At 32.5% G+C, this 23,849-nt stretch overlaps 4 protein-coding genes across 6 annotated transcripts in view; 1 reads left to right on the top strand and 3 right to left on the bottom strand.

The window, feature by feature from the left end:
• Positions 1-23,849, top strand: part of LOC140055259 (large ribosomal subunit protein uL15-like) — a 165,228-nt gene that overhangs the window by 37,951 nt on the left and 103,428 nt on the right. The gene's annotated exons all lie outside the window — the stretch shown is intronic.
• LOC140054420 (uncharacterized) lies at positions 1,872-6,320 on the bottom strand. Its single transcript, XM_072099399.1, has 7 exons — positions 6,079-6,320; positions 5,255-5,500; positions 4,715-4,969; positions 4,340-4,464; positions 3,846-3,890; positions 3,684-3,728; positions 1,872-3,357 (listed from the first exon to the last, which is right to left on the bottom strand). Exons 1-7 carry the CDS (start codon positions 6,278-6,280, stop codon positions 3,241-3,243), a joined length of 1,035 nt encoding a protein of 344 aa, XP_071955500.1. The 5' UTR covers positions 6,281-6,320; the 3' UTR covers positions 1,872-3,240.
• On the bottom strand, positions 10,026-13,521 carry LOC140054823 (uncharacterized). Its single transcript, XM_072099915.1, has 6 exons — positions 13,350-13,521; positions 12,564-12,824; positions 11,470-11,718; positions 10,791-11,042; positions 10,461-10,528; positions 10,026-10,073 (listed from the first exon to the last, which is right to left on the bottom strand). Exons 1-6 carry the CDS (start codon positions 13,519-13,521, stop codon positions 10,026-10,028), a joined length of 1,050 nt encoding a protein of 349 aa, XP_071956016.1.
• LOC140054872 (junctional adhesion molecule A-like) lies at positions 15,090-23,758 on the bottom strand. 3 transcript variants are annotated; one of them, XM_072099970.1, is made up of 6 exons: positions 18,859-18,962; positions 18,541-18,569; positions 18,374-18,449; positions 17,720-18,067; positions 17,170-17,424; positions 15,096-15,403 (listed from the first exon to the last, which is right to left on the bottom strand). In XM_072099970.1, exons 3-6 carry the CDS (start codon positions 18,429-18,431, stop codon positions 15,111-15,113), a joined length of 954 nt encoding a protein of 317 aa, XP_071956071.1. In that variant the 5' UTR covers positions 18,432-18,449; positions 18,541-18,569; positions 18,859-18,962; the 3' UTR covers positions 15,096-15,110. The 3 variants fall into 3 exon arrangements, with proteins under 3 accessions (XP_071956070.1, XP_071956071.1, XP_071956072.1); XM_072099969.1 differs by lacking the exons at positions 18,541-18,569; positions 18,859-18,962 and adding an exon at positions 23,629-23,758 and having other exon boundaries at positions 15,090-15,403; XM_072099971.1 differs by lacking the exon at positions 18,541-18,569 and having other exon boundaries at positions 18,859-18,966.

The raw sequence follows: 23,849 nt of genomic DNA, 5'->3' as shown, positions 1-23,849 counted from the left end.
GAAGAAAAAGGACAAGCTATTTAATATTAATTGGATTTCTGACGGTTTTAAAGTTCTAGGTATTTATATTGGCTATGACAAGAATTTTGTTTGTTAACAACAAGGGTCTTTATCTTAAAGACCCTTGGCCTGGCGGAACTTGTTTATGTTGCAAGTATTATAGACACGCCTGAAAGTGTTCTAAAACGTATTGATAATATAATTTTTTGACATTTTGTGTGATGGAAAAAGAGAAAAGATTAAAAGAGTAGTTCTTATGGATGAATATCAGTGTGGTGGTGTGTAAGCGCCTGATTTCAGGTCACAGGTTAAACCTTTAAAAATATCTTGGCTTAAAAGATTGTTAAACAATGAGGATTCAAAGTGGAAATGTCTGCCAAACACGTATTGCAATAGAATAAAAGATATTATTGAAAACATATCATATATTGATGATACCAGATTTATATAAATCTATACTATGTATTTTAGTCAAACCTAATTGTGGTATGACTAAACGTCAATTAGGCCTATGTTATGATGATCAACAACTTTGGTATAACAAAATGATTTTATACAATGTCATTATTTTTTATAAACTGGATAAGGTCAGGTGTGTGAAATATTAAGGATATTAATAAATGAATTAATATGCTTAGGTATAAATCAAACTGGATTGCAGAATGGTAAATTGTATTAAAGACAATTAAAGAAAGAATCTTTTAAGATGAAAAAAACAAAAGCACTCAAAACCCACACATGTTCGATGTTTGAATATGAGTAGCAAACAAATATGTTCATTCTTTATTACGGAAAAATGTCTAGAACTATCCAAAAGTAAAACAGTGGGAAACATATTTTAACATAGATCGAACGATTGGTCTCTAACATGGAAAAGAAAAATTAAAGATATTGACGATAATAAACTTCAACAGTTGAACATCAAACTACTGCATTGTATAACACCTACCAAAAGAGGGCTCTTAAAATGGAAAATTAGTAACATAGATACTTGCCTACAATGCAACGTAGTAGAGAAGGGTGCGCATTTCTTTTACGAATGCACTGAAGTAAAACCCTTATGGGCCTATATTAACGTTTACACCCTACACAATTTGGGATCGAGGCAAATTATCGAAACATTGTGCTAGGTAGAGGAAACATATATGTCGACCACATGTTATCTATTGGATGCTTCTGCGTTTACAAAGCACTTATTTTGAAAAATGTAAACAAATGGACCGGATCACTGTCTCGTCTTTTTATAGCGGAAAAAAAAAATAGATCTTACCTTAACCGCCTGTTATAATTTACATTTATGTGAATCTGATTATTTAAGATATATATGTATGTATGTATGAGAATAGTTATGTACTACAGGTATAAATATACACATATGATATGTTACATAATATTATTGTATAATACCCATAGGCAGTTACATTTTATCTTATATAAAGTAATTTTTTTTAAACTAGACACAATAGTAAAAAAACCATTTTAAATAATTTTTTAAAGAATTCGCATTTTAAAATAATGTATATAGTCTGTAGGCCTATATAGGGTAAACAATGAATTATATTATATCTAAAAAATACATACCGAAAATAATTATATAATTACATTAGTAAATGTATCGTCTACAGTAATTTTAGATGTTGAGAATTATAGAACCAAAAAAATATTTGAAAATTATGGAAAAAAGGTGGATAACAGAAAAGAAATATTAATGTACAGATTCTAAGAACAGTAACATTGATACAATCACATATATATATATATATATATATATATATATATATATATATATATATATATATATATATATATATATATATATATATATATATATATAAACACATCAGGCAATGAACATTAATTCTAAACCGCCCGGTGATATACTGAAATTTAATTAATTAATTTGAAACGATAACGATGAGGAAAATCTGTGAGAATGAGAAAAAGTCGCCCCAACCGAGACTCGAACTCGGACCGCCTGCTTGATATGCAGATGTCCTAACCATTAGACCACTGGGGCTTTCAAGGTATTGTTCGAACTCGATTGGATAACGACTCTTTAACATTCTCGGCGTGGTACGGCGGAACAGCACTAGTCCTCAGTTGTACGCACGCGCAACAGTGATTTTATCAATGTTACTGTTCTTATATATATATAAACGTGCGACAGCTCAGTTATTGACAGCTCAATTGACAAAGTTCGAGGTTATCAAAAGTGCGACATTTATTACAAAGTTTGACGTAACATAGGCCTAGGCCTATATTCCAACATTTCAAATAATGTAACCAATCAATCACGACGCGATGGATCATCTCAACTATTATCGCTTTTTGGATTAATCAATCCATTTTTGCGTTACGCGTACGCCATTTCAGAGGAACCATGGAGAAATAAGTTATTTCTCCATGGGGGAACCAATATTGGTTAAATGCTATTTCCTGCTATTTCACATTTGACCAATAATAATTCACTGTTTATTTATTGTTGAAGTAGGCATTCACTGGTTCACTCATCCTGATCGGTTATTTGTATTATTTCCGTGTACAACATTTTAGTAGTAGATTGCAATATATAATCAATTATCTATAATTTTGTCAAAAAGCAACAGCAGAACTAAGACTAAGTTTAGGCATAATTGAACTAAAGATAGTAAGAACGCTAAAGATATTGTTGCCAAAAGTAAAACATTTTAAGTAATTATGTGGGATGAGTATCACCCTCTCCACCATTACAGTACCTTGTCTTTAGTAAGTCAGGGGGTTTAGTGTACCCAAGATGGAAAACCAATATATTGAGAAACTTGTTTATCCCTACTGCAATGAGGCAATTCAATGAAACTTGGAAATGTTGATCATTTTATGCTATACCCTTTTCACACACCAATCTTGCCTGTATTTTGTATTTTAAACGATGTGTTTTATCTGTATTTTACAAAATGTTAACCTTTTTAACTCATTTTTATATTTTTATGTGAATACAGAAAAATAATTTCAAACCTTGAACATATTTTACTGTGTTTGACCATGAATAAATAAATACTGAATACTAATTGACAACAAACCAAAGCACAATATGTTCAGACTAGAAAGCGTAAAATGAGCTAATAACTGGTCTTGACCTTCTTTAAGGCGCATTTGTATGTGCTGTGTGTATTTTTTTTGTTCACAACCCATTTGCAATTCGTCACAACATTTGGTTATTATTATTATATTGTTCCTCTATTCATTTCTAACATCACTTTTCTAGTTATATTTATTTCCTGGCTTAACGTTCTCATAAGCAGACTCCTGTACTGTATGTTGTAAGTCTTGGTAGGTTTGGTTGTCTGTGCCACTGTCTCCCATATATTCCATATAAGTCTATAAATATAATAAAATAATATAAATGAAATATAGATTATAATTCATAATAATAATCTGTGCCACTGCCTCCCATATATTCCATATAAGTATAAATATAATACTAAATATAAACGAAATATAGAATATTATTAATCATGGTAATAATCAGTCTTTAGATTGTCTGTACTAGTTGTTCTGTGGACAGTTCTTAAATTGATCTTAAACAAAAACAAGGCCAACAGCCATAAGTTGCGTGCTAAAACGCATAGTGATACCGGACCGACAGACCGACAGACCGACACACCGACATAGTGAACTATAGAGTCTTACTTACTTATACTTACATCCTGATTTCTATTTTCTGTACCTTGTTTCTCTGGCAATTTCCTCTAAAGAATAAATACATAATAATTAAACAGCATAATTGCCTAAGCGGAATCAATGTATTTCAATGTGTATACTTAGCCTAAATCAGTTCTTAGATTGTATTAAAATGAAATGCTCACATCTTGTTTTCTTGTTACGGTATCTTGTTTCTCTGCAAACTTCTTCTAAAGAATAAATAAATACCGGTAAACATTAATTAAAAATTCCGTTCAGGATGGATTCAATCTATTTCACAAATTGTAAAATATGTATACTTAAGTCATAAATAAGTTTATTTCTATAAATCAATAATTAAAGAATAATTAACACAATTATTAATTAATAAAATGTTTTTTGGTTTTCTTTTTTCCGCTATTATGAGATAATTATCTTTTTTTTTAAATAAAAAACAAACAAAATGAATAAACAGCAGATCCACATTGCGTACAAATAGTAGAAATAATGAAGTATTATGTTACTTTGAAGAACTTATGGCATTTTGTTATTATTTTCAACTCATTTAAGGAATTATTATATCAGTTAACTCATTAATTAAATTATCATACAGATAATAATAACGGTTTCATAAACAATGGTAAAGTGTACAAAAAGTATTATCGAGCAATAGGTCTACCTTTCTTATCGTATTGTAAGTGTAAAGTCCAATTGCACCTACAAAGACACCTACAAAAAACATCCCAATGACCAAACCCTTACTATCACTGACGTCTTTATTGTGTTCAGATTGCTTTGACGACTCTGCAGAAAAACACAAATCAAGTTAAATAAACACTCCTCTTCCACTGATTTTTATCTGTATCTGTAAGATACTGCACGCATTGGTAAAAGGTGAGGGAACATTTCTGTAAGTGAGGTTGCAAGACAAGTAATGACTTGTTGTTGTCATACTTAAGGCGTAAACTGCTTGTTAAACCATTAAAAGTTGCATGGAGATAGGTCGATACTTGTTTGTTTCTTTCACGATCGAATGAAAAAACATCCTTCTAACCTGAGACTGTAATTCGTACTTTCTTTGAAGTTGATCCAATGAGATTAGTAGCCTTCAGTGATATGTTATGAACTGTGCCAACAACCATTGATGAAGTAAATGTGAATGTTGCAGGGTTTGTGTCTATGTCGTTAACATCATCACTGCTCCAAACGTAAGTTACCTCTTGAGGGTTAGCTTGGATGTCAGGGGCGATAACATATGCCACACTAGGTTCAACACTATCGTTTTCTACTGTCTCAATTGTTGGTTTATCTGAATAATTATTAAGACATTTTTGAAATGTGCTTGAATACATTTAGGCCTAATTATAAAACAATCTTGCTTTTTCACAAGAAAATGTCAATTTCAGTGTTTGCAAGTATAATAAGACAATCTGATAAACATCTTTCACCGATTCTTTATATATTAAGATAAAGTTACAAAATAATATCATCAAATACCCGTAATTCTTATTTGTTTTTACATAATTGTTTACTTTCATCACATTTTAAATTAGTTTATTGTCAACAAACCACACATATATTATTGAAAACTTACGCAGTTCTAGTATAGAACTATTTGTTAAAAAAGCAGTGTTGTAAACTTCACACATGTAGATTCCTTTGTCATTCTCTGTTACACTGCTGATTATGTATGTTAGAGGTAATGCAGATTGCTCCTGAATGATACCGTCTTTATAGAGCTTTATATTCGGAACCGGGTTACCATCAACTGAACCAGAGCATGTAACTACAATAGCAGTGTCATTAGAAGTGGAACTAATGGTGACAGTACCGGTTAAGTCTGCAAAAACAAACACTTTCATTTCACATTGTTTACAAAATTAACACAAACATAATATACTTTGACATATTAGCTCTTGTGAAAAAGATTGATTGGGTTGCCAGTTATAGAGCTAGAACATGTGATTTTTTCAGCAAATTATTAGCATCAATCAGCAGACAACTACTGTCAAAATCTATAAAAGAAAGATACAATTCAATTAATTTTTTATTGGTCTAATTCATATATAAAATAATTATAATAATAATAATTAAAATACATGAACAATGTTTAAAACAATAAAACAAGTACAATACAATATATAAAAGTTGGTATATAATCTGTATATACAATTAAAAAAAAAATACAGTACATCCGTACTTTTATGTAGTAACGAATAATATGAAGACCTATGCTTTTTTTATTTTCTTGAAATTCAAAATCGTTATATTATGGGCCTACGTGAGATTGTGAGAACAACGAGCATCGGACAACATTAGCTCGTTTCCCCGTACAAATAATCGTAATTGAAACGTCATAATTGTCTTGCATATTCGATTTTATTAGAAATACTAATAATGACGTAATTTAATACTTACAGTGAACATTAAGTTTTCCAAAATGTGAACCAGCTTCTCCAAAGTAATAATCATTAATTCTACATACATAATAGCCGTCGTCAGATAACACTGTTTTTGCAATGGTGAGAGTAGCCATACCTCTATCAGGTTGTATTGTGTTATTGACTGTATATCTACCATTTGGATTAGAGTCCATGTTAGCAACAAGAATGTTTAACATATCTCCCGTTGAAGTACTATTGAACCATTGTATACCTATAAATGGGTTTATCCCAGGCCGCCTGAGACTGTAGACACAGTTGATAATAGCATCTTCACCTAATGTGACATTAGAATCTTGTACAGTAACAATTATATATGTATAAGCATTTATAACTGAAATTGAAAAAAAAATATTTTGAATTGAATTGTTCAATTACTAAAATACAATCTAATAACATGTTAGTATATCTGTCTTAAAATTCATATCTGTCTTCAACTTCGCAACTAAATGGAATAACGGCTGGTCTGTACTGCCAATACAATGTGTGACTATACTCAAATGAGGTTCTGCACAGTATAGGAAGATGGTGATGATGAATACTGGTTATGATTCGTACTTACCAAGGTATGAGAGCGCTATCAACAAAAATGTAACATACATTTTTTATATCAGCATTTTCCTACATACACATAATAATAATAATAATAATAATAAGATTTATACAGCGCACATATCCACTAAAGTGCTCAAGGCGCTTGTGAACATCTGAACATATCCTTTCAATTCTCGATTATTTCAAGTATATCCTAAAAGGGAAAGTCCCTTTCGTTATAAGGTTCATTGTTATTATCCTAGGCCTATTATTAGGCCCACTGTATCATACATCATGAACATAGAAAGCGTATTATGTAAACTTCAAAGCAAAATATTTCTCCGGATCTTAGGGCCTTTGTTTATTTATTCAATAAGCTAAACAAAGATGCTTTTATGTTCTGCCATTTATGGTTTAATAATTCATTTTACAATATCTATAGAAGGAAGTGAAATGAATTTAATGCAAATACATAGTAAGTAGCCAACCAACCAACCACAGAGGCAGCAATAACTCACTCACTAACTTTATAATGGACATTCGACAGTTATTTTCTCGTATCACTTCTCTGTTTGTCTATATACTTTCAATATTTTTACTGCGTGTATTGCAGTAGGCCTATATATAACAAAATCGTACAATGATGTGTAATTCTAATTACAAAACACTCCTATAAAACTAGATTATTAGGCAGAACAAGCACTTTTATGTCAGTTGCACACACATCCATGTGTATAGAAGAATATAATAATATATAATACTTTTAGCATTCTGAAAAGAACTGCTGAGTTTGACGTTTATATCAAAATGTTCTCGTGGACAGCAATAACTATAGTACTTTAAATTGAAACAATTTAAAGTATCAGTTATTGGATAACATTACTGTCTAAGGATAAGTTGTGTAGAGATATTTTTTTGTTTGAAACATTAGTAATAGTATTTTCTGTTCATCTTTTAACAACATTTTCTATTACAATGAATGTAAATATGTATATTTCGAACAATTTGATACCAAATTTAAGTTTCTACGACCAGTACTTACAGAGATATGAAGATGCCCTGGTATTTGGGGTAAAGGTCAGAAATGGCATTTCTGATCATTTTTTACTAAAATGCCCCATTAGACAGAATATAAATGTATGCCTTCTGAACATTTTGAGACCGAAATTGACTTGCTGCGACCAGTGGTTGCCGAGATACAAGTACCTTTATTTATTTGTTCATATAATCCTTGACCCTGACCCTTTGACCTTCTGTAACATTTTTCAAAATGTGTAACAAATAACAAAATATATATTTCGAACAATTTAAAACCAAATTCAAGTGTCTACGACCAGTAGTTACGGAGATAAATACATGCCCTGGGTTGTGGGTCAAAGGTCAGAAATGGCATTTCCTGTCATTTTTAACAAAAATGTCCCATTAGACTGAATATAAATGTATACCTTCTGATCAATTTGAGACCAAAATTACTTTAAGGACATATTGGTGTTTGGTCTTATGACCTTTCACCCTGACCTTTTGACCTTTCGCCACATTTTCAAAATGTGTAACCAAACCAAAAATGATTGTTTGACCACCCTAAACCAATTTCTGAAGTCAAATTCTCTGGACCTCAAAGTGCATACGAAAGTTGATCTAGCTACTAGAGTATATACTTAAAGCTCAGCTCAGAAATGCATGTTAGATACTGGTACTGGTACTGGTTCAAATAACCGTCTCACAGAGACATCTGGTAGCCATTCGTTTCGTTTCGTTTATTTATTTTTTCCACTCACTTATATATATATATATATATCATTTACATTTACATAACATAACATATATTAAATGTGGGTGGATGGAAGTTCACAGTAAGTTCACTGAACTTTAAGTCGTGACTCCCGTATGCCTAAGTATACTAACATTGCTACAGAGTAGACTAAAATATAAATATATAATAGTGAAAGTACATAAAATAAAGAAATAAAAAAAAAATTTAAATTATAGAAGTTAAGATAAACCAGGCAATTATATAATATATGATAAAAGGGATAATGATAACAATTAGAGTACAATATGAAATATAATTAAATATGGTATAATAACAAGTATAACGATACAATGTAGCGGAGATTATTGAATACCAGGGTGAAGGATTTAATGCCATGTATCACCACCAAATAAATAAGGATAAAAGATCGGCGAAAATTTATGTAGCATATTCTGACACCATTTTGTGTTTGAAATTAGATTTAAAACTAGAAAAAGAAGATTTCTGTTTAAGTTCATTTGAGAGTGAAGTCCAAAGTTTGGGACCAAAATAATACATAGAAAATCGTCGAGCCTTAACATTTAAATTATCAAAGATATAATTGTTAACAGAGGATCGGGTTTTATAGGAATGGCGTTCGTCAATTCTTGTAAATAAAGCATTAAAATGTGAAGGCAGTAAATTGTTAGATAAACGGTACATAAATGAGGCAACTTGTAATTTATTTAAATCATAAATGTTTAAAACGTTAAATCTTTTAAAAAGTAATTTTGTATGGGCTCTAAATGATTCTCCCGCGCAAATCCGAAGTGCACGTTTTTGTAGTTTAAAAAGGCGGTCAATTTGAGTTTTCTCTAGACTTGTCCAGGGGCATAACGTATTAAATTTATCTAGAGTAATTGCCCAACATAAATTGGCATAAGAAAGGTAAGGCAAAACTAAAGTATTATAAAGGGTTAATAAGGTTTTTTGAGGGAAGATATGTTTTAATTTGTTCAATATTCCAACATTTCTAGAAACTAGATTACTGATTTTATTTATATGTAGTTTCCAAGTCAGAGAGGCATCTATGGTTACTCCTAAAAATTGGGTTTCATTAACTCGTTTGATCATTTTATTATCAATGTATATTTGTTCATTTAAAGAATTTGAAATTTTACGTTTAGAAAATATTATATAGTTCGTTTTGAATGTATTAAGAGTTAATTTATTGTGTTTGAGCCAATTTGAAACTTTAAGTAACTCATCATTGACAATTTTAAACAAGGTATTTAATTTAGGATGAGAGAAAAAAATATTTGTGTCGTCAGCAAATAAGATAAAATTTAGTAATTTAGAGCTGTTTGGTATATCGTTAACAAAAATCAGGAATAAGAGTGGTCCAAGAATCGATCCTTGGGGAACACCACAGGTTAAACGGGAATAGGAAGAGTTAAAATTATTTAAGGAAGTAAACTGAACACGATTGGAAAGGTAGCTTTTAATTAGTTTTAAAGGAAGGCCTCTGATACCGTAATTTGAAAGTTTATGAATTAAAATATCGTGGTTAATAGTATCGAAGGCCTTAGATAAATCAAGGAAAATGCCAACAGAAAACTCATTTTTACTCAGGGCAATTGTAATTTTGTCAAAAATATCTAATAAAGCAAGATCTGTTGAATACTTTTTCCTGAAACCATATTGGCCTTTAAATAAAATGTTATGTTTAGTTAAAAAGGAAGAAATTCGATTATGCATTATTTTTTCAATTAATTTTGATTTATTATTATTTATTATTTATTGACTTAAAGTTGGCATTTGGATGTGTTACTTTTAAATGTAGGCCTACAGTATGAGAGTGACTACTACCAAATTACACAGTCACAAAACAACTTATATATATAATTGGTTAAATGTACATAAACTAAAATGTGTAACAGAGATCACAACTAAGAATGGTGAAATTCTGCTACGTAAAAAAGTGTTTCAATTTTTAGGTACAGTGATGACTCGCCAGAAAATAAAAAAAGAAACTGAAAAAAAATATAAAATCCAAAAGCACCAGCGAAGACGCCAATAAAGAACATACCAACAATAAGACCCGTACTATCACTAACGTCCTCATCAGATTCCTCTAGTACTGACTCTGGGGGGAGAAAATCTATAGTACTTGTAAATTAACAACAAACAACTTTTAAGTTGTTTGTAACATTCTGTTCATTATTTTGTTATCTTATCTGTAATATCTTTATAACAACCATGGTACCGAGCTTTTGTGGAGAGAGATGGTTAGATTAAGAGATTTTAATTTGTTGTTATCTCTTTGTATTTCGTATTATCAATTATAATTTATTGAAGGGTACCGAAATAACATTTTCGGAATAATTATTATAATTTAACCAATGCAATTAATTAAATCCAACCTGTGACCGTAATGTGTATTGTTTTCGAAGCTGAACCAATAAGATTAGTTACATTTACGGATATTGCATGAACTGCCCCTGCGTCCATTGGTGAAGTAAATGTAAAGGTTTCAGGATTTGTATCTGTATCTGAAACACCACTGATCCAAACATAAGTTACATCTTGAGGGTTAGCGTTGACATTAAGCCTGATTGCAACTTTCTCACCTGATTGGACAGTAAAGTCTTCTGTCATCTCGATTATTGGTTTATCTAAGTCAAAATATGTATTACTTTGTACTACTGTCAGTAACGTCGGTAAAATATAATTAAGCAATCCATTTAGTTTGTTTCTTCAATAGTTCAAATTCACAATCTAAAGCAACATACACACTTCTAATAGATACAGCTAGACAGGAAAGCGTTTCAGGCCTAGTTCACTGTAGTCACAATGGGCCGAAAGTATTAGAATAAATGCCAACTTGATTTAGTGTTTATAGAATATTCTATGTTGTCAACATCAGAAACATTTGACAAACCGTTCTTTCAATGCACAGTTTTGGTTATAACAATACAATGGTTAATAAATAGAAAGTAACTAAATCAAATAAAAACTAATGGTCTTTTTTATCCTACTTATTAAATACACAACTTGTTACTGTCAACTATAGGTACACTACACCAATTAACGGATACTTACGCAGTTCTAGTACAGAACTTTTTGTCGAAACAGCAGTGTTACTAACTGCACACGTATAGCTCCCATCGTCATTCTCTGTTATACTTCTGATTATGTATGTTAGAGGTAATGCAGATTGTTCCTGAATTATATTACCGTCTTTATAGAGCTTTATAATTGGAACCGGGATACCATCAATTTGACCAGAGCATGTAACTACAATAGCAGTGTCGTTAGAAGTGGAATTAATGGTGACAGAACCGGTTAAATCTGCAAAACAATAATAACATTTAAATTACTAACAATTTTTCACAAGAAACCGAAATAAATCATATTCTAAACATTAAATGTGTGTTACTATTATTAAAGTTGGCTGTTTTATAAGTGAGTGGCCGAGCGGTTAAGACAGTGGAACCGTAATTAAGTAGCCATAACATCGGCAAGGGTTCGAGGCTCACTCGCTCCATGGTTCTGGTGGTAGAACGAGTCTTCTCGGATAAGGACTATAAACCGTAGGTCCAGTGTACACATAGCTCACTTTAAAGAACCTAGTACATCTTTCGAGACGAGTAGGGGGTTACCCCGGTGTACTAGTCCACACAAACACAGCCACTGTCACTCACAGCCACTGTGCAAATTGGGACTGGACCGTTTTAGAGGTGTTTACCACCTGTTGGTCCAGATCCTTCACTAACTGAGTTAGTGAGAAGTCGAATAAATAAAATAATTGTTTGATATAGGCGTGGCCTAATGTTTGTATGTTTAATGCATACACTCATGTATACTTGTACTATGAGAAACTAAACACAATTCTGATTTGTATCAAGGAACTATTTTTTAAAAATTAATATTATTTATTTATAGTATGCCTATAGTCTATAATGAAAAGAAATCATTAATACTCTATATAGTTTTATGGGCCTGTTCAGACTTTTATTTACCAGGAAGTTGGTTACATTGGAAATAATGGTGGCTAGAAACCTACTTAACCGGGAAAATAACTAAACATAAACGGAACCTTACATACAATTCTCCATTCAGAAATTTCATTAAAGCATTACCTTATTATACAATAACTGGCCTAAATTACTAGATAAAAGTAATGCCAAACTTACAGTATGCAAGTCGTAATGTATTACTTGAAACAGTTTTAACTGTGTTACTTGCTTCACATCTGTATATTCCCGTATTGTTCTCTGATACAATCTCTACTACGTATGTTAGAGGTAATGTAGTCTGTGATATGATAAGATTTTCATCTTTACAAAGGTTTATAACAAAATTGCCATCTATAGAACCAGAACAGGTGATTGTAACATTATGTGCAGCAGTGAAAGAATTAACATCAATCAGTAGACTATTACAACTGTCAAAATCTGTAAAATAAATAAATGATACCTTTTCTGTGTAACAACGATCAACATTATTATTATTATTATTATTATTATTATTATTATTATTGTTAGTATTATTATTATTAGTGTTCTTATTATTATTATTATTAATAGTGTTATTATTATTATTATTATTGTTATTATGTGCATAATAAATTGATTATGTTTATAATTTTATCCTTTCAAATTTTATTTCATTTTGGTTTATTCATTTTGTACCACTACTAACAGTTGGCCTAGGTCTGCTGAAACATTGAATTGAAAAAAGATTGAATTAAAATCGTCAAAAGCCAACTAATGTTATCGCTGTGGCGGTGCCGGTTGTCCTAACTGTAAAAATTATATATTAATATTAAAACTTTAACTATAACATTATTATAATCTTCATACAACTTAGAAATATTAACAATAAATATATTAATGAATTAATTGGGCTCCTTTTCTAATTCTAAAACACTAATTTATTGTTAAAAACATTGAAAATTAAATTTAAAAATGAATGCTCACAATCAACTGTTAGTGTCCATATATCCGAATCGGCAGACGGACTATCTCCAACCAAACTCACATAACATTCATATGTTCCACTATCACTTCTAAGAATGTTGGTAACTACAAGAGTAATGTCATTTTGAACACTGAATCGGTCAATATATCCAGGTTCTATTGCTCCATCCATTCTGGTAAGTTGATATGGTATCAGTCACACCATTGGTAACATTGTACCATGTTACAGTTGGTGCAGCTGAACTGGTAGCTGGCACAATGTTGCATGTTATTCTTGCTTCAGAACCTTCAACGACCTCTACATCATCCACAGTTACTGTTACAGCAGTGATTATTTGTAATAGAACTGTCATTTACCAAAACACAAATAATCAGAAAACATTATAAACACAAGAAGCAAAACGTATAGTATAACAAATTATAGTATTATTATTGACAACGTTGGTTTAATGATTGTTTCTATTTGGTTAGACATAGGATTACTATTATTCCATTAAACCACAATAGCCATTGTTAAATACTGGTATATACTTGTACTCGCAGTTTAAAAGAAACATAGTCCAACCAAACGTTTTACTTTTTGGAAACATATTATTAATATAAAAAAAAAAAATAGACTTATTATTGTAGATATCTGAAGGTACAGGCCTACCGATATCTATGGAAAGTTTAGTATAATATATATTTTTTAACGCAAAAGAAAACAAATAAAGACAGAACAAAAAATCATATATGATATAGATATGCGATAGACCTATAGATATATTTCGGTACACAAATTCACTAACATTTTTGTCTTTGTTTCATTCAGGCCTATTTAAACAAATTAATCTAAATTATCTATAAAAAAGAAAAACAAACATAAACATCGTATACTTACTACAAAGACGAGATACAGCTGAGCTACAAAGCTATGCCTATTGACAAGAAGCCGACAACTGTCATTTCGGTACCGTAAATTTAAACAAAATTGAAAAGTATGAAGAGGGCGACACAAAGCAGTCAAGTGTCATGTAGATTAATAACATAGCTTGATGAACTGGTTTATGATTGCTTGACTGAACGCAAATTTTACCTTTAGGAAAACAAATATTAAATACTAATTTTTCCTGTTGTTATGGTATACAATGTGTACTATATACACAATGCAAAACGGCTGTTAGGGGTTATTTCAACTCAGACGTTATTCAACGCTACTAATCAAATTGTCGCATTTCTTTTTTTTTCTCCTCAAAAAATCGATCATCGACTGGAAAGGGGACTCACCATAGCCGTCTCAGATGTTCCTCCATAGGATTTGATAACACTTTATTCAAACTTATTTAAAGAAACCGCTATTGTTCCATTCTTTTAGCAGATTTAATTAGGCCTGTCAAATTTCTCTACCTTTAGACCCAATAATTATTTGGGCAGGGGCATTAGGCAGATTGAATTGTTTATTTTTAACTAGTCTAGTATAATAATTATTCCATTTCATTTGAATATTTATGAATGATTTCAATTTAGGCCTACTTCTAGACCATTCTCAAATAACCAATATTGTATTATTCCAAAGTGAATGTGACGGACATGTGAAATCAATCTATGGTTGTAGAAGGAAAACGCAAATCTTCAATTGTATGTCTACGTTTCAAAGCCACTACTGTTGGAAGATAAACAGACAAATTCACACAGAAAAGCAACCAATAGCAACAAACAAGCAAACATTTAATTCAAAACTATATTATTATCAATTAATAATAGATTTAAAAATTCAAATTATTATAGTTGAATGTCAAATGGTGATGATATTTTGATTTTAGTTGAATATGTGTTTGAGCCAATGCTGTTTGTAACTGTCAAATTTGCTAAATAAACTGCACCATCAACTTCCGCTGTTGCCACCTTCATTGTAAATGTGGCTCCACTGTCAATGGCATCTTCATTTCCAGGAATATCAGTGGTCCAAAGGTAAGTGACGTCAAAAGGATTAGCTGATAGTTTAGATGTAATTACAATTGTCTCACCAGGATAAACTATCAAATCACGTAGGCCTTCATCAGTCACAGGTTTATCTGATATGCAAAAAAATGAAAAAAGCATCCAGTACTTATCAACATGGTAATTTGCTTTCGCTCACACCAAGCCTGAATTTGACGTGGTTGCCGAATGAAAATTTGTAAAAAATCCTTCTAAAAAATAGTCGAACTTTTTATTTCCTAAAAAGTAGTTAGGTAGTCCAACTACCTGATGTAAATAATAATTTTATCTGGAATACCCAGAAAATAAAAAAGAGTTTCAAACTATGTTATACTGTAAGAGGAATTGCTCTGAAATGGATCACCAGTTACTTAAAAAAACTTTTTTTTGGTGCAGTAACAATATGTGTTACAAAATTGTTATTATTTATCAATGATATTTGCAATGTGTCAGACTCCGATAATATTGAAATCAGTACTTTTTCCTTACGCCACAAATGCCTTGTGTGTACACGAGTATATTCGTGAAAAAATGAATATGTGGTTTGCTATAAATAAATTATCATTAAATGTTAATTACAAAACAACATAACCCCTTTAATGTGTCCGGGTTCAAAACAATGATATTGAAAGAGTATAAAAACTAAGTTTCTTGGATTCTTAGTGTAAAGAGCGAGTCATATGGCCGAGCGGTTAAGGCAGGGGCGCCGTTTACCGTACCTAAAGAGCCAACAACAACATCGGCAAGGGTTCGAGGCCGACTCGCTCCTAGTTCTGGTGGTGGAACAAGTCTTCTCGGATAAGGACTATAAACCGTAGGTCCAGTGTACACAGTTATAACCTGTGTGTACTTTAAAGAACCCAGTTCATTATTCGAAAAAGAGTAGGGGGTTACCCCGGTGAACTGGTTCACACAATAGCCCCTGTATCAGGGGGATTACCACCACCTATCTGATAGGACAGTGATTAATTCACTATTGGTAATCCTTGGCCACATTGCCTAAAGACATAAAATAGAAATAAAAAAATAAAGTAAAACTGTAAAACTGCAATAATTCATAAAGCCAGTGTATTGCTAAATTCTGACGCACTTCACACGTTATATTATTCTTTATTTTTGCCCTATTTAAATTATTATCCTGAAATATGGGTAAATACTTTTTAATCGAATATTATCATGCCTTTAGTTTTAAAACAAATCAAGCAGGTTTTTTTTCTATTATACTGAACCTCTTCTTTAAAAAAAAAATCAAGGTTACGTTTGAAAATACTATATAGAAAAAGCATATGTTCTATTACCATCTGCATTACAGAACCGCGTTACATTTGGATTACATATTAAATTAGCAATTGTACGAACTACAAAAAGATCACATTGTGTTTCATCCGTAGAAATTCGCTTGATTTAAGAAAAAGGGAAAATCTCTTGAAGAGTTCATGTTCTTTAAGTGAGGATTTTTCCTTTTTAAACTTGATTGTATCTATTTTGTCTTACGTCATGAATAAACTATTACATTATATTTTTTTGTAAACAAAGGGGAGATGATCAATACGTTCCTAACTTCTTTTTGTTGACAAAATAAAAAAAATATATACTTTCTTATGTACTAAACTATAGTACTAACATTTTTTTCGGTGGATTTTTTAAAATGATATTTCCGAATATGCATGGTATTTGTTTAAGTAGCGCAACAGTAAAAATCTGAAGTTGAATACAACACTAAAAACATAACTTGAAAAAATTAGTAGAAACACAAAAAATATATATAGATATCAAATTATTGGAATGTATGATCAATAGAAATTGTGGCCTACGTACGTTTGCATTAAAATTTGTAAAACATGGAATTAGAATAACTTACAATATATTTCTAGGATTCTATTGTTACTTTTTAGTTTGGAACCAACACCATTGTCCGCCTCACACTCGTAACTGCCGCTATCAGTGTGAAACACTGATGGGATTGTAAACGTAGATGAATCACCATGTTGCAGTATCCCATCATCCTTTGTAAATGAGTACACAGGTTGTAGACTGGAATCGGCATAACATGACATAACAACGTCATCTCCTTCAATTACAGGGGTTACGAATCTAATTTCAGGTTTATCGACATCTTAAACAGAGAATAATATTATTAATTATTAATAATCTCTATTGATTTTGAGGTAAATAAAAATATAAAGTTATCAATTATCGAAAGTGCGGATACATATTTGACTATATTTGAAAAACAAATCGTGATTATTTTATTAAAATATCATACTATGTTGTCTTGGAATTAAAATCCCACGATCGCGACATATAAATTCACCGGAGGAATGCAAATAATAGCCATCTCTCTAATTTTCATTTCCGTACATTATAATGTTTTTTTAAATACCATTTTAGCAACAAAAAACCATACTTACAATTAACAGTCATTGTACATATATCATTATCAATTGGTGGACTATCTCTGACCAAACTCACAATACACTGGTATTTGCCACTGTCACTTCTATGAGTGTTGTTAATTACAAGAATATTGTCATTTTCAACACTGAATCTACCACTGTAGCCAAGCTCTACTGTTCCAAGTCCACTCTGATACGTTGCTATTATGTCAGTTACACCATTGGTAACATTATACCATGATACAGTAGGGTCAAATGAACTGGTAGCTGACACAATGTTGCATGTTATTCTTGCTTCAGAACCTTCAACGACCTCTACATCATCTACAGTTACTGTTACAGCAGTGCATGTTTGTAATACAACTTTAATGAAAATTATTGTTGTTTTTATCTTTCACATATCTAACAAACGCACAAACAAGTATATTATATTGCAGATACTCCAGAGAACACAATTACATATGTATACAATACATACATTGTACATCATATTCATGACAATACACTGTTACACAAGTAGTGCAAGTGCAAAGTCTAAACGTTTATTTCCTTCAATAGTTATTATTAAAATAGTTGTTATTAAATTAGAATAAAAAACCACAACATCAGTGTGCATAGTAAGTTAGGCCTAGTCTACAGATACCAAGCTTCATATTAATTTTTACTTACGATTTAAAAGTAAGACAACCCAAAATATGTTGTGATTTTCCAGGAGCATTATCAGCATATATGCACTTTTATACACCTATACAAAATTAAAAAAACACACAAAAAACATTTATTAAATACAGGATAGGAAGCAAAATTTTGTCGAAAATAAGTTATTGTTAACCTACAGTCTCGTGAGTGTAGCAGCGGACCTGATCTGACGAGAAAAAGATAATACAATTACATTATGAACTTTATCGGTGAGGGCGACAGTTGGCAAATGTGAGGTTTTGGCGCTGATTGGTGCTGATTAGTCATTGTATTTTGTGTTTTATAATATATAGTTATTTTTCTATGCTGTTTGTAATTGTGCCTCTTTTACTTTTAATTATATATGTATATTGATTGTAAACAAACGTTATCAGCCAATGGCTGCTGTTTTGTATGTGTTTTTAAACCTAAATAAATAAAAAAATAAATAAATAAATCACACTAATGATGCTTACCAAATGAGGCAAAGATTAATTACTGGTATCAAGGCAATCTCTAGATCGTCTTGCTCATTGCGAGTCGTGTTTGTTTGTGCTCTACTAATTGTAGACCTACTAATAGAAATATAGATGTACAAAAGACATTAAAAAAAACATGGATCTTGTAGGTTTCGCATCTACTGCATCAATCTTCAAGTCGTCCCTTTGCAGTGATACCGTTTGATTTTTATTTCAAATAAAAAGCATGAAAGTAGTAGAGGTTGTACCCTAGTCCTCTTTTGACCTTGACAGGGCAGAGAGTAATTTCATAATTAATTAATTAAATACATTTTTTAAATTTCCTGTTATTGTATTAATTTAATTAGTCATAATTAGTGAAGGTCTTTCTTTGTTTAGGGTGTTATTTATTAATTTAATTAATATTTAGGCGGTTTTTTATTTGTCCAGTGGTATATCCATAATTCCATATTTCTTTGTTGGAGTTTTATTAATCTAATTAATATTTTTTTTTTTCCGCTTAGACCAATGTTATTATTTTTGATGGTCAAGTTTAATTATTATTTCCGCCAGCTGTTTCTTTGTCTCTTAATTATTATTGTTATTTGGCATTTGTTATTTTAGCGCAGTTTTCCTTTGTTTATTAATTATTGCCTAGTACGTGGTGAGTGACGTAATTACTTTATTTATGATTTAATGGCCAGGCGTTGATCATACATTCCAATAATTACCGATCTATATCTATATTTTATTTGTGTTACACGAGCTTGTTGAAAATAAGTACTTTCTTATCAGTAGTTCAAATTACACAGTAAAATCTCTATTCTTTTGTACACAAATGTTGTAAATAGAGAGGCATTTTAAAAAAACTAAGAAAAATAAACAGTGTGTGTGAATGTTATCAGATGATTAAAAATAGGTAATAGAACTTGAATGGTGAGAACTTGGTGGTGAAAAAAGATATCGATACCATCCTTATAGATACTAGGTGGTGAGCTCGCTTCGTTCGCTCCCCCTCTAGGAAGTGTAGACGATGGTTCTCGGAATGATAATGACTCAGTGGCGATAATTATTTTAATTGATGTTTTATTGGGGAGGTGTTCCGGGCGTTTATTCAAATAAATACCATCCTAATTGGTATAATTAATAAATTATTCCGCGACACAGTGAGCCGTTTTGGCCTAAGAATGAAGACGTTTTAGACGGCTTGCAACATGGGCAGGAGTATCCCAGGGTCCTAACGGGACACAGATAGCGCACAGTATACAAAGTCCTAACTCGTCTATCAGGGGGGTTCATTCGATTTCAGTTTGCTCGATGTATTTTAAATAATGTATTCCTATGTTTTATGAATATATTTAATTGGATCTTTATGTACTACTACTATACCTTCACACACGCGGTCCGAAAATAAACAAAAAACAAAATGGCTATCGCCATCAAGCACCAATGGCCAACTTAGTTGAAACAGGGAGTTGTTTTACTCCCTAGTAGAAACCAACCATGCAGGGAAGTTGCAAGGTGATTACCTTACCTTACCGTGAACCCGGAAATTACTTCTACCGCGTGTAGAGTTAAAATTTACCGATTTGAAATCATAAATGTTCTTATAAAACCCTTTATAATACCTTCCTAAGATAGAAATATTGAACAATATCGTAATAGTGGAAACTAATGTTATCAAATCTACGTGTCGCGGTACATCTGAGATAGATAAGGTAGGTATCCAAGGCGGAGATTAGTACCGAAGTGTTTCCATTGTGCTCGCCTATGCCAGAATTAACCATAATTTATATAATAGATAATAAACGACACGGGAGAAAAGATTTCATTTCGACGAGAAAGGGTACTCGTTAAACTACATTTCAGACAAGTCAGATCATCGTATCTCGTCTAAAATAATAAGAATAAAAAATTGGTGCAGATGATTACGAAGATTACTACGTCAGACAGGCAGGAGGTGGTGATATACCAGTGTTCCAAGGGTCGTACAATCAAAGGGGATGCGGGCTGGGAGGTATCTTGTCCGGTCTCTTCAAGCAGGCTGTACCGTTGCTAAAGAAAGGTGCAAAGGCTCTCGGAAAACAAGCGTTGCGCACGGGTGGGTGGTGAATTAGTGGGAGATATTCTGAGCGGTAAAAACGTTAAACAAGCTGCTAAACGTAGATTTACTCAGGCTGGTCAACATATCGTTTCCCAAAATGTAGACGTAAAGGCATCAGTCGACCGAACGCAAAGAGAGTAAGAAGATCTTCCGATATATTCGATATCTAAAAAAATGGCTTTTGTACACAGTCACTCGTGCGAGTGTTTAAAATCGGAATTGGATTTGTTTTCTGTACCACCGACACAGACTAGTATAACCAAAGGACAATGGGTACAATATCACCCTTTCAACAGCATCACCGACGTGGGTCCCTTGCAATTCAACATACAGGGGTCCAGCGAGGAGAAATACATGGATTTGTCTCAGACGATGCTCAACGTCAAACTAAAAATTACTAAACACGATGGTACCGATCTCCAGCCCGCCGATCCGGTAGGCCCTGCCAATTTACTTTTGCAATCGTTGTTTAGCGAAGTTGACGTTTCTTTGAACGAGAGATTGATTACCCCTTCGACAAATACTTATTTGTATAGGGCCATGATTGAAACATTACTAACTTATGGATCTGATGCAAAGGATACTCACCACACGGGTGGGCTGTTTCATAAAGACACGGCCGGTAAAATGGATAAAGCTGACCCTACCCTGACCGAAAATGCGGTGAATAAAGGTCTTAAAAAACGGGCTCAATACATCGGTGGTAGTCGTTTTGTCGACTTGATTGGACCTATTCATTGCGATATATTTTTCCAAGATCGGATGATGCTCAACGGTGCAGATGTCAAAATTAAAGTGCATCGAAGTAAAAACGCATTCAGTCTCATGTCTTCCGATGCCGCGGCCGGTTTTAAGATCCACCTGGAAGACGCGTCCTTGTTTGTTCGCAAGGTCCGCCTGAATCCGTCTATCGCGCTCGCCCACGCAAAAGCTCAGGAACTAAACTACCCAATGTTTGTAGAATTGGTTTTAATATAAGTCCAAGGAAGCCGCCCTTGTGAAAAAGTAAACGCTTTCTCTTGGGGGACAAATGGGTTTTATTGATACTTGCACTCGACCTTTTAAAACATTCATTGCACATTCGCACAAAGCTGTTACCAGCTGATCTCGGCATTTTCCAGGATTAGTTTTCTTTGACGTGGTGAACAGTGGGCTAGGAAACGAATAGTTTCAGCGTTCTTTTTGATACGTTTCGACATGTTGTTAATAAACAGGTAAATGATTTAATAGAACGGTACAGGTCGCGTTTTATATTCTCGGTACGTAAACAAAGTGATTTTTTTGTGAAAATATATTACTTCTAACTCTCATTTCTTCCGGAGTATTTGCTTTTAGATCGATTAAAAGAAAGCCGTACGGTACACGGGTAGCGTCTTCAAAAGCCTTCTGTAAAAATCGTCCTTTGCCGGGGGGGGGGGGGGGTACATCTGTTTGGATAGGTTAGCTATTTGAGATTTATCCCGAGGGTTTTTAAACAGTATTATATAGTGAGCATTTAAAGTGATGGTACGGTTTTCCTTAGAACCGTAGAAAAAGTTTTGCATAATGAATATCAGGGGCGGTCGCAGAACTATTTCAAGAGTCCTCAGAGGGCCGTAGACACTGAGTATGAGTATTTGCGCCACAGGCCCACCATGGTGGGGCCTGTGGCGAGGGAATTTTTGTTAAATGACACCCCTAGATGGCCGTAAATGGTACGCTCACACGTACGATAAATAGAAATGATACTCTATATCGGGCTACACAGTAGCAAACAGATCGTATCACGCCTGTTTTTTTCCGCCGGTAAAACACAAGTGAAAAACAATAGGATAACATTGTTTGGTAGGTACTTCCGGTAATTTAATAAATTCTAGCAATTAAAATCAATGAATACAAATTAATTATTATCAATTAATAATTAAAACAATTTAGAAAAAAAAATGTGAAGCTGCTGCTATAAATATATTGAGAAAAGGTTAAACAAGTCAGTAAAACCACAATTTCCTAAATTCATTTTCATCTATCCACTATATACTGTAAAACCACCATCGAAATTTGCAGAAAGAAGCAATTTAACACTGTTTTTAAAAGTTCGGAACGTCCGTAATTATTACGGAAATTCGCCCAAATATTACGGAAGTAGGGAAATGAAGATAAATATAGTCTTTTCCAACCCTGGACTTCTATAACGTTAATAGTTAATCTATAATAATATGATGAAATGGGATCTAAATTTTAGTTTAGTGGCAGAAAAAAAACCTTTAATATGAAATTAAGGGCAACAGATAGTTTTATGTTAACATTATTGCGAAAATATCACGCAACAAAAACAACAGTTGTTGCTGAATGCAACCGGCAAAAATAAACCGGGAAAGGGGGTCCTTTCAAATTGAACAGACACTCTGTTCATTCTAAATTAAGAAATTTATTCCCTCTGTCTCTTTTGTATTGTCTCACATTAGGCATTATTCGTACTTAAGATAGCGAATGATTTGCTTTGGTAGTGGAAGCGAACTTAACTTTGATAAGTAATTTCGGCCAAAATAGTCGCGAATAAACAACATGGAGAGATGTTTCAAAGACCGGGGAGTATCGTTCACTGTAATCAGGTATGATCTTAGAGGCTCTTGCAGCTTCTCTGGAATGTTGCCATTGCTGTCATAAAGAAAAACAATATCTGATCATTCAATAACAACACTCACTGTCTCTGATATGTATGACAAACCAATCAGAAGTGGTAGGAGGGTAAATGGGTCATCTCGACTGAAACTTAATGTCCAGACGGCTCCGTTGTTAATCAGAATCCTCAATTTCTCGCTACACATGCTGTCCATGGCTTCCAAGTCGTTATTGAATAAGCTTTTCCACTTCAGCAAGACGTATTCCCCACTTTCTGTCTGCGCATTTTGGGTTCGCTCCATTT

Source organism: Antedon mediterranea, chromosome 7 (assembly GCF_964355755.1).
Source record: "Antedon mediterranea chromosome 7, ecAntMedi1.1, whole genome shotgun sequence".
NCBI classification, from domain to species: Eukaryota; Metazoa; Echinodermata; class Crinoidea; order Comatulida; family Antedonidae; genus Antedon; species Antedon mediterranea.
Note: the sequence above shows the minus strand (reverse complement) of the source record. Positions and strands in the feature narration are given on the sequence as shown.